This window comes from Aulonocara sp. 'chitande type north' Nkhata Bay, linkage group LG7 (genome assembly GCF_057382095.1).
Source record: "Aulonocara sp. 'chitande type north' Nkhata Bay isolate Kocher_YH1m ecotype deep benthic linkage group LG7, A_spYH_male_GT1.1, whole genome shotgun sequence".
Taxonomy (NCBI): Eukaryota; Metazoa; Chordata; class Actinopteri; order Cichliformes; family Cichlidae; genus Aulonocara; species Aulonocara sp. 'chitande type north' Nkhata Bay.
In genome coordinates this window covers 60117851-60132258 of record NC_141350.1, presented here as the reverse complement: position 1 = coordinate 60132258, position 14408 = coordinate 60117851, and the positions used below count along the sequence as shown (strand labels likewise).

General features: G+C 41.4%; 1 protein-coding gene across 2 annotated transcripts in view; it reads right to left on the bottom strand.

Annotated features, from left to right (window-relative positions):
* cpne2 (copine II) overlaps nt 1-14408 on the bottom strand; it is a 55011-nt gene that overhangs the window by 8078 nt on the left and 32525 nt on the right. For both annotated transcript variants that reach the window (XM_086301716.1, XM_086301717.1), the window contains exons 11-14: nt 9899-10032; nt 8677-8731; nt 8205-8256; nt 3155-3288 (exon numbers count right to left, since the gene is read on the bottom strand). In XM_086301716.1, coding sequence (XP_086157842.1) covers nt 3155-3288; nt 8205-8256; nt 8677-8731; nt 9899-10032 — 375 coding nt within the window. The remainder of the gene's footprint in view (nt 1-3154; nt 3289-8204; nt 8257-8676; nt 8732-9898; nt 10033-14408) is intronic.

Below are 14408 nucleotides of genomic sequence, written 5' to 3'. Positions count from 1 at the left end.
GCAAAAATAATTTCCATCCCAAGTCAAAGGATTACCTAATACCTGGATCCTCTATTATAATCTTTCAAAATATGAATTAATTCACAGGTAGAGAGGGGACCTTTTGACACTCATGAATAATACAGACTTGATGTATTTTGTACTTTGCATGAACAACAACTGAAACTGACATTCTAATTTCAAGCATACAAATGCAAAACATGAACAAAAACCCACAAACATCACGCTAACATGAGATTCAAAATAATTCATTGAATAATTTCACATTAAATCAAAGTTTTATTTTATATTTTGATAATCCCTTGCAACGTTATCATAGGTTTGGAGACAAATGACTGGAGGGAGCTCTTTAGAGTGCTTGGGAAACGTTCAGTTTTAAAGAGAAAGAAAATTATTTAAATGGAATGTCACAAAAATTGCATTTATAAGTTTTTAAAATGGAAATGACAAGATTGAAATTTATACAATATTACATTTCATTATAATTAAAGACAAAAAAGGCAACCAGCCCCCTCAAAAAAAAGGTACAAACTCAAGCTAAAATAAGACTTCTAATGTCCTTAATCAAAATCAATTAAATTAGGTACCACTTCCATTAGAGGGAACCCTGCTTGACCTTTGCCTTCATTAAAAAAGCTTAACAATCAGAAAGAAATCGAATTAGGTTTCCGAGTAGCCTGAAATTTTCAGTCAGTGTTTAATTTCCCCAGACGACGACATGTATTGATTTAACTGTTTATGTGACCTTTCCTCTCTTTGTTCCTTAATTTCCTTTATAAACTAAACTGGGTAGCATCACAGAGAGTACATGTGTATTTCTGCAGCTGTTAAGGGCAGCACAGGTGTAGACATTCCCTCTGTGCTTTGGGCAATGTCAGCTCTAAGCTGTGCTAGCTGCACTAACTCAGGGTTCGTTCACATTTGAAGGAAAATTAAAACCTTTAATTGTCACACCTGAGCTGATTTTAACAGATTTGATCTCCTTCTGGTGTAGTTACACAATGCTATAAACACGACAGTGTTGGAATTTCCACGTTCTTGAGAATGCAAGGGTCTGCTTAGATCCAAGGGAAGTAAGGGCTCTGCGTGCCTGCCCATGTGGCAGCAATTTTTTCATGACAGGCACTACACGGGAACTGACTAACTGAATAGCCCCCAAGAAAAAGTAAAAAGTATAATAGAGCAGCAGCAGCGTCTGCGTCCACGTCCGCAAGCAAGTATAATCCTGGCCTCAGAAAATCATTGTCAACACTTCCTATTTCTTTTTCTGTCGTGAGCTGTCCTATGTTGTTGTCACTCTGTGCAGCCACAGCTGTAGCGAAGTCGCTGTCCATCACTACAGATGCTCCCCTCTCAAGGTCGAGGCACATCGGTCCTTGTTGGATGACGTAAAACATCACTACCTGTGGTCCTGCATAGAAATGTCACTCCAGATCCCTAATGTAAAACTCTGGTATACCGTGAAATAGGGACAATACCTGGGACTAGCGGGCTAATTCAGCACTGTATGCGGTCCTTCATAAAGGGCTTGAATGATTCAATGTAGGAATCCAGTTTAGGAATTTATCTGCTGTGTGTGGTGGCTGAAAATTCAAATATAGAAAAGAGTAGTTTTTTTTTTTTAGAATGATTTCTTTGTTTCCTTAGGTTGTGAGAGATACCATCCATCCAACCACTGTCTTCCACTTATCCCATTCAGGGTTGCAGGGGGGCTGGAGCCTATCTCAGCTACTATAGGTAACATAGATAACAACAGAAAAAAACAGCTGCAAGATATTGAGATATTCTAAAGCTAAATCTTTCAACATTTTTACTTTAGATTTTTAATGTAACACTCATACACTCCAGCTTTAAAATGTGCTGTCTTTACTTAAAGTAGAATTGGTAATAATAACGGATTGCATTTATATAGCGCTTTACAATTCCACTATTCTTTCACACACTGATGGAGGCGAGCTACAGTTGTAGCCACAGCTGCCCTGGCTACAACAGAAGCGAGGCTACCATATCGCGCCATCGTCCCTCTGGCCAACACCGGTAAGTGGCACGGTCACCCGTGGTTCAGGGGGGAGAGGCTATATACAACAAAATTGACATAAATGGTACTTCTGTTTTATAACTGTTGTATATAATGACAGCTGGGATAGGTGAAAGCATGCCTCTACCCCCCTCCCCTGTATAGAAAAAGGCCAGAAAAATAGACAATAGTGAGCAGCAGTTCTCTGGGCAAAAATGGCTTGTTTATGCCAGAGGTCTTTGAATGGCCAGACTATTAAGAGCTGATAGGAAGGCAGCGGGAACTTAAATAACCACGTGTTACAATGAAGTGCAGAAGAGCATCTCTGAATGCACAACACTGGAGACCAAAACAAGTGTCCCTCCTGTCAGCTAAGAGCAGGAAACTGAGGCTCACCAGAACTGAACAGACTCAGAATCCTGCATAAGCATTCGCTCCTCATGACGAAGGGGATATTTCCTTGGCACATTACGCAGAACCTCAGTATCAACTGTATGATAAACACCGCAGCATACCTCCATTCCTCGTCTTAATACAATGAGTTCACTGTAATCAGATGCCCTCCACCAGATCTCAACCCATTAGAGCCCCTCTGGGATGCTGAACAGGAGATTCAGATCATCAATGTGCAGCAGCTGCAAATTCAATCATGTCAATATGGACCAAAAGCTCTGAGGAATGTTTCCAGCACATTGTTAAATCTATGACTAGGAGAACTAAGGCCGTTCTGAAGGTAAAAGAGGATCCTGCCCGGTATAATAAGATGTAACTAAGTGAGCAGTGATATATATAAAGTTACCAAACTCAGTATGTATATGTAACCTACAGCCTTGATGGACAGGTGCGCCAAAAGAAGAGAGCGTTCTGACAGATTGCAGTGAAAGTCTGGTTGTGTTTAAGCTTGGATTTGCAGTGGTTACAGTTAGAATCAGCATCTGCGTTTGGGAATACACAAACTCCTCTCTGGCAACACAGTCAACCTCTCAAACAAGATAGAAAAGTCAAGCTGATTGTGGACTACAGCCTGCTTTTATATATAAATAGTTTTATCTGTGGAGTACAGTGTCTTGAGAGGTTTAACTAAAGAACAACTAAGAGTGTAAAAAGCAGGTAAATAGGTAAGTTGTAGCCACCCACCGCTGCTTTCTCCTGTTGAAGGGCCTGAGAAGCAAAACGTGCTACATGGTTGATGATTGGAGCAAAGTTTGTCGGACCGTAGAAACGAATGTGAGGGAGACACGCAGAGTAGGCCTGGGCAATGCCCTCCACACCTAAAGATGCAGAAAGGCAGAGAGAAACAATTTAGACTCAAATACACTTTAAATGTGAAGATGAGCTGGAAATAGTGAGGGCAGGAAAGAAACAGAGAGAAAAGCAAGAGGGAGAGAGGTTTGTAAAGTCCTGGGAGAGATGGGAAAAAGTTTATATAGAGTATTTCAAGGTCAAAATTGAAAACTAGACATAAGTCTAGACACAAGTCCTACATCATTAGTGCTTATTCATATATATAGCTTATTCATACATATATATATATATATATATATATATATATATATATATATATATATATATATATATATATATATATATATATATATATATATATATATATACAGTGGGGCAAAAAAGTATTTAGTCAGCCACCGATTGTGCAAGTTCCCCCACCTAAAATGATGACAGAGGTCAGTAATTTGCACCAGAGGTACACTTCAACTGTGAGAGACAGAATGTGAAAAAAAAATCCATGAATCCACATGGTAGGATTTGTAAAGAATTTATTCGTAAATCAGGGTGGAAAATAAGTATTTGGTCAATAACAAAAATACAACTCAATACTTTGTAACATAACCTTTGTTGGCAATAACAGAGGTCAAACGTTTACTATAGGTCTTTACCAGGTTTGCACACACAGTAGCTGGTATTTTGGCCCATTCCTCCATGCAGATCTTCTCGAGAGCAGTGATGTTTTGGGGCTGTCGCCGAGCACCACGGACTTTCAACTCCCGCCACAGATTTTCTATGGGGTTGAGGTCTGGAGACTGGCTAGGCCACTCCAAGACTTTCAAATGCTTCTTACGGAGCCACTCCTTTGTTGCCCGGGCGGTGTGTTTTGGATCATTGTCATGTTGGAAGACCCAGCCTCGTTTCATCTTCAAAGTTCTCACTGATGGAAGGAGGTTTTGGCTCAAAATCTCACGATACATGGCCCCATTCATTCTGTCCTTAACACGGATCAGTCGTCCTGTCCCCTTGGCAGAAAAACAGCCCCATAGCATGATGTTTCCACCCCCATGCTTCACAGTAGGTATGGTGTTCTTGGGATGCAACTCAGTATTCTTCTTCCTCCAAACACGACGAGTTGAGTTTATACCACAAAGTTCTACTTTGGTTTCATCTGACCACATGACATTCTCCCAATCCTCTGCTGTATCATCCATGTGCTCTCTGGCAAACTTCAGACGGGCCTGGACATGCACTGGCTTCAGCAGCGGAACACGTCTGGCACTGCGGGATTTGATTCCCTGCCGTTGTAGTGTGTTACTGATGGTGACCTTTGTTACTTTGGTCCCAGCTCTCTGCAGGTCATTCACCAGGTCCCCCCGTGTGGTCCTGGGATCTTTACTCACCGTTCTCATGATCATTTTGACCCCACGGGATGAGATCTTGCGTGGAGCCCCAGATCGAGGGAGATTATCAGTGGTCTTGTATGTCTTCCATTTTCTGATGATTGCTCCCACAGTTGATTTTTTCACACCAAGCTGCTTGCCTATTGTAGATTCACTCTTCCCAGTCTGGTGCAGGTCTACAATACTTTTCCTGGTGTCCTTCGAAAGCTCTTTGGTCTTGGCCATGGCGGAGTTTGGAGTCTGACTGTTTGAGGCTGTGGACAGGTGTCTTTTATACAGATGATGAGTTCAAACAGGTGCCATTCATACAGGTAACGAGTGGGGGACAGAAAAGCTTCTTACAGAAGACGTTACAGGTCTGTGAGTGCCAGAGATTTTCCTTGTTTGAGGTGACCAAATACTTATTTTCCACCCTGATTTACGAATAAATTCTTTACAAATCCTACCATGTGGATTCATGGATTTTTTTTTCACATTCTGTCTCTCACAGTTGAAGTGTACCTCTGGTGCAAATTACTGACCTCTGTCATCATTTTAAGTGGGGGAACTTGCATAATCGGTGGCTGACTAAATACTTTTTTGCCCCACTGTATATATATATATATACACCCAGCACGCCCCTGCGGGCGGTTTATCCTTCAAGCTCGGGTCCTCTACCAGAGGCCTGGGAGCTTGAGGGTCCTGCGCAGTATCTTAGCTGTTCCCAGGACTGCGCTCTTCTGGACAGAGATCTCCGATGTTATTCCCGGGATCTGCTGGAGCCACTCGCCTAGCTTGGGAGTCACCGCACCTAGTGCTCCGATTACCACGGGGACCACCGTTACCTTCACCTTCCACATCCTCTCGAGCTCTTCTCTGAGCCCTTGGTATTTCTCCAGCTTCTCGTGTTCCTTCTTCCTGGTATTGCTGTCATTCGGAACCGCTACATCGATCACTACGGCCGTCTTCTTCTGTTTGTCTACCACCACTATGTCCGGTTGGTTAGCCACCACCATTTTGTCCGTCTGTATCTGGAAGTCCCACAGGATCTTAGCTCGGTCATTCTCCACCACCCTTGGGGGCATCTCCCATTTTGACCTCGGGAGTTCCAGGTTATACTCGGCACAGATGTTCCTGTACACTATGCCGGCCACTTGGTTATGGCGTTCCATGTATGCCTTGCCTGCTAGCATCTTGCACCCTGCTGTTATGTGCTGGATTGTCTCTGGGGCATCTTTACACAGCCTGCACCTGGGGTCTTGCCTGGTGTGATAGACCCCAGCCTCTATGGATCTTGTACTCAGAGCTTGTTCTTGTGCTGCCATGATTAGTGCCTCTGTGCTGTCTTTCAGTCCAGCTTTGTCCAGCCACTGGTAGGATTTCTGGATATCAGCCACCTCCTCTATCTGCCGGTGGTACATACCGTGCAGGGGCCTGTCCTTCCATGATGGTTCCTCGTCTCCCTCCTCTTTCTTGGGTTTCTGCTGCCTGAGGTATTCACTGAGCACTCGGTCAGTTGGGGCCATCTTCCCAATGTATTCTTGGATGTTCGTTGTCTCATCCTGGACTGTGGTGCTGACACTCACCAGTCCCCGGCCCCCTTCCTTCCGCTTAGCGTACAGCCTCAGGGTGCTGGACTTGGGGTGAAACCCTCCATGCATGGTAAGGAGCTTTTTTGTCTTTATGTCAGTGGCTTCTATCTCCTCCTTTGGCCAGCCTATTACCCCAGCAGGGTACCTGATCACGTGTTGATGGCCCGGATCTTGTTCTTACCATTCAGCTGACTCCTCAGGACTTGCCTGACCCTCTGCAGGTACTTGGTGGTTGCAGCCTTTCTAGCGGCCTCTTCATGGTTCCCATTTGCCTGCGGGATCCCCAGGTACAAAATGGGAACCATGAAGAGGCCGCTAGAAAGAAGAGAAGAGCTCTCTGTGTATATATATATGTATGTGTATACACATATATATACATATATATATGTATGTATATATATATATATATGTATGTGTATATATACACACACACATATATATATATATATATGTATGTATGTATGTATAATTCATATATTCATATATATGAATTATACATACATATAAAAACTTGTGTTCCCTTCACTCGCATCTTCATAAAGATATACACATTCAGAGAAAAACATGCCGCACAAATGTGCACTTATTCAAAACATTGCACACCGATAGTTGAGAACATAAAACCATTCTGTTATCAGGACAGCTGCATATTGCAGTTTCAAGAATAAAGTTTTGCATAACAGCTGAAGTCTTTTTTTCCCTTTGGCCTAGAATTTTTCATTTCAGAGTGCACTGGAGGCTGTATTGGCCCAGAAAATAAGCTAACCCTAAAAAGAAAAGGGCATTTGCAGAGGCAGTTTTTTTTTTTTAAATAAACACAAGCTGAACTTCATGTTCTGACGCGGGCCTTTTTCAGCACAGGGGTGAGTATAAATGGAGTTATTTAACATAACCTCTTTGCCTCAGTCAGGCTAAAACGTGTGTTACACAATCACAATTTTTTTTCTGGGTCTCACAGATGTGCTTTTAGCAGTTGGCACTCAATTGATTTGCAATTGTCAATAAATACGTTTGCATCCTACACATTTCAAACGTGTTAGCAGATGCAAGCTCAGTGTAGTAAAAGGAGAGCTTACTATGAGGTTATTACAGCGAGGTGCTGACAATTTATGAATCTTTTCAAGTCATCTTTGTGCGATGAAGGTGAGGGTATGCACTTACTCTTACTCAGAAACAAGGATCTGCAGCCATGCAAGCAGCTCTGTAAGGCTTTGCTCGGGTATGGTGCTTTATACTCAATAAACACACTCAAGTTGAAGTCCAGTGTTTAAAGCGTAAGTGTAGCCACGGCTAATAGTAAAAACTACTCTTTTTTATGTTATTTTTTTTGTTCAGAAGCCTGAGTGTTGTAACATTTAATCAATCTGTGTAAAGATTCCCAGAGTCAGAGTTGTTAGACACTGTTACTTTAATATTTAAATGTGAAGGAATGGACTGTTTTCACTGCTCTGAACTGTTTGGTGTCATAATGTGCATTAGCGTTCATACTTCTAATTTAGACGAGCATCCAAAGTAGCAAGTGTAGGTGATGTGTTAAGGAGTTATTTACTCAGCAAGGCACTTAGAGAGGAGTGCACCACCTGCTGCGGTCACATGATCTGGAGTTGGCATGTTTTTTTTTATTAGTGGTTTCTTTTAATCATACAGTGTTTTTTCTGCCATAACCTTAATTATATAGCTATCTGTAAATGACAGGTTTTACACCTATTAACTAGTTAGTGGCTTTATTTTTTGCATCCAAAAACATGACAACATCCTATAAGTGTAAACATATCAAAGTATGTTTTTATGGTATGGGTTTATGTTGAAAAATAACTAATATCATGTATGAAAGGCCAAAAATGTAAATGGGGTATCTAGACTTCTAGACTAGACAGAACTCAGATGGGGTAAATAAAAAAATGAATGAAAATGAGAACTATTTGTAAATACTTATAAGGTTGCCGCAAAGGTCTAGATGACATCATAACCTCCTGTGTGGTAACTCACCTGAACAGAAAGGGTTTGTTGGGTTAAAGTTGATGGCAAATTCATGTGACACCTGAGGAGAAAAGAAATGAATGAATCGAATGATAATCCTTCACTACGCTGTACAATATTGTTAAGAAATTGCGTCCATTTCTCCCACCTTCTCCCTCCCACCCTCTCTCCATCCCTCTGTGTGCTGCTCTCTCTTCTTTGTCCTTTTCATCAGCTCAGTGCCATGGCAACACAGATGGGTTGACAGTTGCGTAATCATGTGAATATGCATCTATAATGCTTATAGTTTTATTTGTGTGTCTCCCTGTGTGTCTGTGTGTAAAATAATACATCTCGGCTTTAACTGTAAGTCCGCTGATGACAACCCACCCTCCTCTCTCTTTGCCACATGCATATACATGTATCACCTACGTTTGTGTTTGGAACACACACACATACGCGCACAACAACAACAACAACAACACCATCAACACACACATACCTTCCAGTCTGGTGGGAGTTGGGCTCCAAATCCCAGAGCTGGAAACATTTTGTCACTGAGGAGGAAACCATGACAACAGATTGGAACATTAGTTAAACCTTCTTTTTTTTTTTTTCCTTTTTTTTTGCATACAAATTCAAAAAGCTGGATTTAGATAGCAGGAAAAATCCTGTTACCTTGTTCACATAGAAACACATTCAAAGACATTTACAGAAAAGCAAGAAGAGAACTGGTGGTAAAATGATGCAGTGAGGAAAAATGTCTTCTCACAAAGAAAAACATTAAAGACAGGACAGGACAGAAAATCAGACATACTGATGTACAATTATTTACTGAAAGAGGAGGAATAGCAGTCGATAGATGCTATTGGTGTTTATACTGTCTTATTTTTAACACAAAATGTAAAAGAACAAATAGATGTTTGTGTGTTTAAAGTCCAAAAGCGATGCCCATGCTACAGCTCTGTGCAGTGGCGCTTGTGTAGATGATGGGATTAAGATGGGTATTAGGGAACTGATAAACCTGTTTAGTTCTTTCCACAAAGCCTCAACTGCTCGAAGCTCAAACTTCAAAACTGGAATATGTAAATGTCTTCGTCAAAATGCTCTGAAACCAATGCATCATTGTTGTTCTTTTAAGGACCCCAGTCACTCTCTTTGTGGTTCACAAGTTAATATGATTAGCATAGTCTGTATATAAACATGGCATAGTCTGAAAAGTCAATGCGCAGCTACTCTAAACTCTTATTTTTTTGATGAACCGCTGGGAGCAGAGTTTGAATGCTCCATGATAAAATGACATCACTGCTTACTTTAATTTTGACTTCGTAATGAGTTTGTGGTCTTAATCAGCAGTTTCAAGTTTTTCTTCAGTGCAACATGATAATTAGTTTATAAATTCTGGGGCTGTTTAGAGTAAAATATATGATAAAGCAGGGTATAATTTTGGGTAGGCCTGCCTTTTTATTGAGAGATTCCTATAAAGGCTCAACGCTTCAGCAAGGCAGTAAAAATATATAAAAATGAGGATACAGAGACTAAGTCCATCTTATCTGTACAGTTTATGGATCTCAGCAGTGAAACGATAAACCTTTACATCAACTAGCCTCACTCATCTCTTACTGCGACCTTTCTTTGCAAGAAACGTATGCAAAATGTAAATGTTTGCACTAAACTGACTAAAAACATTGCACCACCCCACAGGATTTGATTTAAATACTCACGTATCATAGTCCTGTATGATTTGTCCAACAGCTAAAATGGCAGCGAGGTACTCGTTGCTGCCCAGTGGGTTGATGTAGTGGAGGGAGGACGGTTCTCGGGGGTTCCCATTGGATGCCGTGAAGTCTATACCGACCTATTAAAATACAAAGAGGTGACAGATCAGTAGTTATCACATTGCATTCGTTTCCAAATCATGTGCAGGGAGGAGGACAATGGTGGAGGGTCTGAAACTTCTGAGGAATGGCGATTACTTTGGCATTACTTTTATTTTTCTTTCATTAACGAACAAGAAGGAAATAGTGAAATGCAACATGTGTCCAGGACAGAATTACCTGCATCATACTGCTAACATAACATCAGCTCTTTGCAAGCACCTGCAGACAGCATGCACGCACACAGCTAGCCAGAGTGATGTTTTAGCTGTGTGAATGGCGAATCCCAACCCTGCAACCACTGGACAAAACCAGTGAACAGCAGCTAGGCTTGTAGCATTGTAGCCTTCATTTCCACCTGTACATGTTCCTAAAGTAAAATCACTGTGGTGTTCGTTTCGAAGTCTCTCTGGGCTGGATTTTAACTTTACTTTGTGTTGTTGGATTTGTGTTCAAACTTAAACACTAAAAGAAACATTGTGCGTGTTTCCTTATTAGACAGGAATTTGTGTTAGCGTGTGAGACTGTAACCCCAGGTTTATACAGCTAACTGATATTTATGTAATTTGTAATAGAGACGTGAAAGTACATTTGGAGCCTCGAGGATATGTACAGTGAATTCTAGTCAGTAAAACTGAAGGTAAATGCAGTTCCACAGTATATGTTTTCGGGTAAATAGAGACAAATAAAAATCATGCGATGACCCCGAAATCATATGGAGATTTTTTTTCTTTTAACACAGATTACCACAGGGTGACGTACAGGAGACACATATATGAGCACACACAGACACTTTCCACATGCAGCAAACACACACACACTGGAAAACACAAACGCAGGGAAGTGCAGCCAAACCCAATATGAGATTAAGAGTGACAGGCTTTTCCTCAGGCAGTGAATAGTGGTTTGTGTGCTGACAAGAACCCGACCCACAATCTCCGCCTCCCTCCTATCAGCTTAAACATAGTCTAAAACGATCTTCTTCTTCTGTCTTTTGTTTGGTGTATTATAAGACAACAATGTTCTAGTTCAGTAAGGACAAGGACCGAGAAAAGATATAACGGAGAAGGGAGCAAAGGTGGGGGGTGAGTGAGTACAAGGGAGAAAATTGGGAAAATGAGGTAAGGAGTGGTAGGGCAAGGAGAGGAAAGAGTTTAAAGAGCAACAGGAGAAGCAGGAGTGACGGGTACAGAAATGCAGGGTGACAGAATTAGGGTGCTGCTGTGTTTTGTATTGTGGGCATGTGACAACAACATACAGAATTGTGCAGAAGTTTTAGGCACAGATTTTTTCGTTCTTATCCATCGCACTCAAATCAGTGAGGCCTCTGATCATATTGGTTTCGTTCTGCAGCAGAAAAACAAGCCTAAACACCCACAAGCATTTGGTCTACTATCCATTTACGTTGTTTCTTTTCATTACTTTTTCTCAATTAGATGAAATCCACTAATTCAACTGTTTTTGAAAGCATCCTTCCTTTACTTTTAGCTGTTAAAATTGTTCCTCGGCACTCTGTGTAAAAACCGCACTTCAGGGTGTTAAGCGAACAAATACGTTTTATGAGGCCATTATCTGTAAACCCATAGCTAACACGGAAACCAAGCAACAGGACACAAGAACATCCATTCATCTTTTGGCTCAGAAACACACTTTTGCATCAGCAACATTACCGAGTGAAGGAGTTTCATTTCAGCAGAGTTGAGTCAGTCATTGGATTTGCTTCCAGAGGGAAAGTAAAATTTACCTGAAGCGTTATTATCTTCCAATTCTGACCGCTACACCTGAATTTTCACAGCTTACTAAATCCTCGTAGAGATTGCCCTGATTAAGCCTGAATTTAGCCTTGAACTGTTGCCCCTGGTTAATTTTAGAATAATTTCTTCCAGATGACACATATACTTTCAGATCAACCAATCGATGCCTCACCATACAAAAATCTGCCCCCAAAAGCTGGTGCCAGCTGGAATTTTAGCAGGTCAAATTTATTATTGAGATTTATTATTTATTATTGAAGCTGCAATATAAAACTGACTGTCACCGGAGAACAGTCAGACGAGAGCAGTCTCCACATAATACTGGCTTTCTCCTTCATCTCCAAGAAGGAAAAAAAAAGATATTTTTTCTACTTCTTGCAAAATCATTATTAGAATTCTAAATAGGCAATTCAGCCTGGAGATCTGTTCATTATGAGTTACTCATTACAGCCATTCGAGTTATCTGCACTGTGTACAAATCTAAATAGTGCAGGTCCAGGCCATTACAAAAGACAGATTAAAACAAAGTGACAACCTCTGGGTCTGAAAATGAAGAGTGAACGGTGCCAAAAGCTGCAGTTCCTCTGAAGGCCACTTGAGGCTGCCCCCAGAACAGCACGTCCAAAAAGTGTGTGCTTCAGTTTTAGTAAGTGAAAGCTGAGTATTTTATTTTTCTGTGACTTGATGCTAAATAGGTGTCTGAGCATTGCAAACAGAGAGTATATATATGGATGCAGCTTGGCATTCATCTTTACATGTGATGTGTCTAAAATGTAGAAAAGAGAAGACAGTTGATCAGGTTAACGAAAAAATAAAAAAGAACGTGCTGGTGTCTCTTTCCCAGTCTCTCGTGTGTCTCGACAGTCAAACTCAGTAGGAGCTCTGAAGTCTCCCAGCAGGACTTCCAAGAAGCCTCATCTTCACTTCTCCCACATTCTCCTATAGGCCTCTAAACTGACACAATGTGTTGGTTTTTCACTCCTTTCATCAACACAATACACATATGGAAAAAGGAAAAAAATATTATATATTCTTTTGTCTTTAACAGTACATGTTTATTTTTTCATGCAAGTCTCACAAGACTACGATTTACTCATCATCAAAGTGGACTCTTTTGCATTCTTCTCAAATATATAATGTTTACTTGAGTCACACTTAATCCTTATAATTATGTTGCATGAGGGGCAGCATGGTGGTATAGTGATTAGCACTGTTGACTCACAGCAAAAGGAGTTGGCCGGGGCCTTTTTGTGTGAAGTAATGGTTTGCATAGGATTCCGCTCTAGCTTCCTCCCACAGTCTAAAGACATGCATGTTAGGTTAATTGGGGAGTGTAAATCGGCTGTGTGTGTGGATGTGAAAGCGTGTGGTTGTCTGTCTTACTAGATGTGAAAGTGGCAAGTTTCATGAATAATCTATGAGACATACAGCACGTGCAAAAATAAAGTTCTGCTTCTTTTTCATATGGATATAGCTGAGAATACAGGGAGTGCAGAATTATTAGGCAAATGAGTATTTTGTCCACATCATCCTCTTCATGCATGTTGTCTTACTCCAAGCTGTATAGGCTCGAAAGCCTACTACCAATTAAGCATATTAGGTGATGTGCATCTCTGTAATGAGAATGGGTGTGGTCTAATGACATCAACACCCTATATCAGGTGTGCATAATTGTTAGGCAACGTCCTTTCCTTTGGCAAAATGGGTCAAAAGAAGGACTTGACAGGCTCAGAAAAGTCAAAAATAGTGAGATATCTTGCAGAGGGATGCAGCAGTCTCAAAATTGCAAAGCTTCTGAAGTGTGATCATCGAACAATCAAGCGTTTCATTCAAAATAGTCAACAGGGTCGCAAGAAGCGTGTGGAAAAACCAAGGCGCAAAATAACTGCCCATGAACTGAGAAAAGTCAAGCGTGCAGCTGCCAAGATGCCACTTGCCACCAGTTTGGCCATATTTCAGAGCTGCAACATCACTGGAGTGCCCAAAAGCACAAGGTGTGCAATACTCAGAGACATGGCCAAGGTAAGAAAGGCTGAAAGACGACCACCACTGAACAAGACACACAAGCTGAAACGTCAAGACTGGGCCAAGAAATATCTCAAGACTGGTTTTTCTAAGGTTTTATGGACTGATGAAATGAGAGTGAGTCTTGATGGGCCAGATGGATGGGCCCGTGGCTGGATTGGTAAAGGGCAGAGAGCTCCAGTCCGACTCAGACGCCAGCAAGGTGGAGGTGGAGTACTGGTTTGGGCTGGTATCATCAAAGATGAGCTTGTGGGGCCTTTTTGGGTTGAGGATGGAGTCAAGCTCAACTCCCAGTCCTACTGCCAGTTTCTGGAAGACACCTTCTTCAAGCAGTGGTACAGGAAGAAGTCTGCGTCCTTCAAGAAAAACATGATTTTCATGCAGGACAATGCTCCATCACACACGTCCAAGTACTCCACAGCGTGGCTGGCAAGAAAGGGTATAAAAGAAGAAAAACTAATGACATGGCCTCCTTGTTCACCTGATCTGAACCCCATTGAGAACCTGTGGTCCATCATCAAATGTGAGATTTACAAGGAGGGAAAACAGTACACCTCTCTGAACAGTGTCTGGGAGGC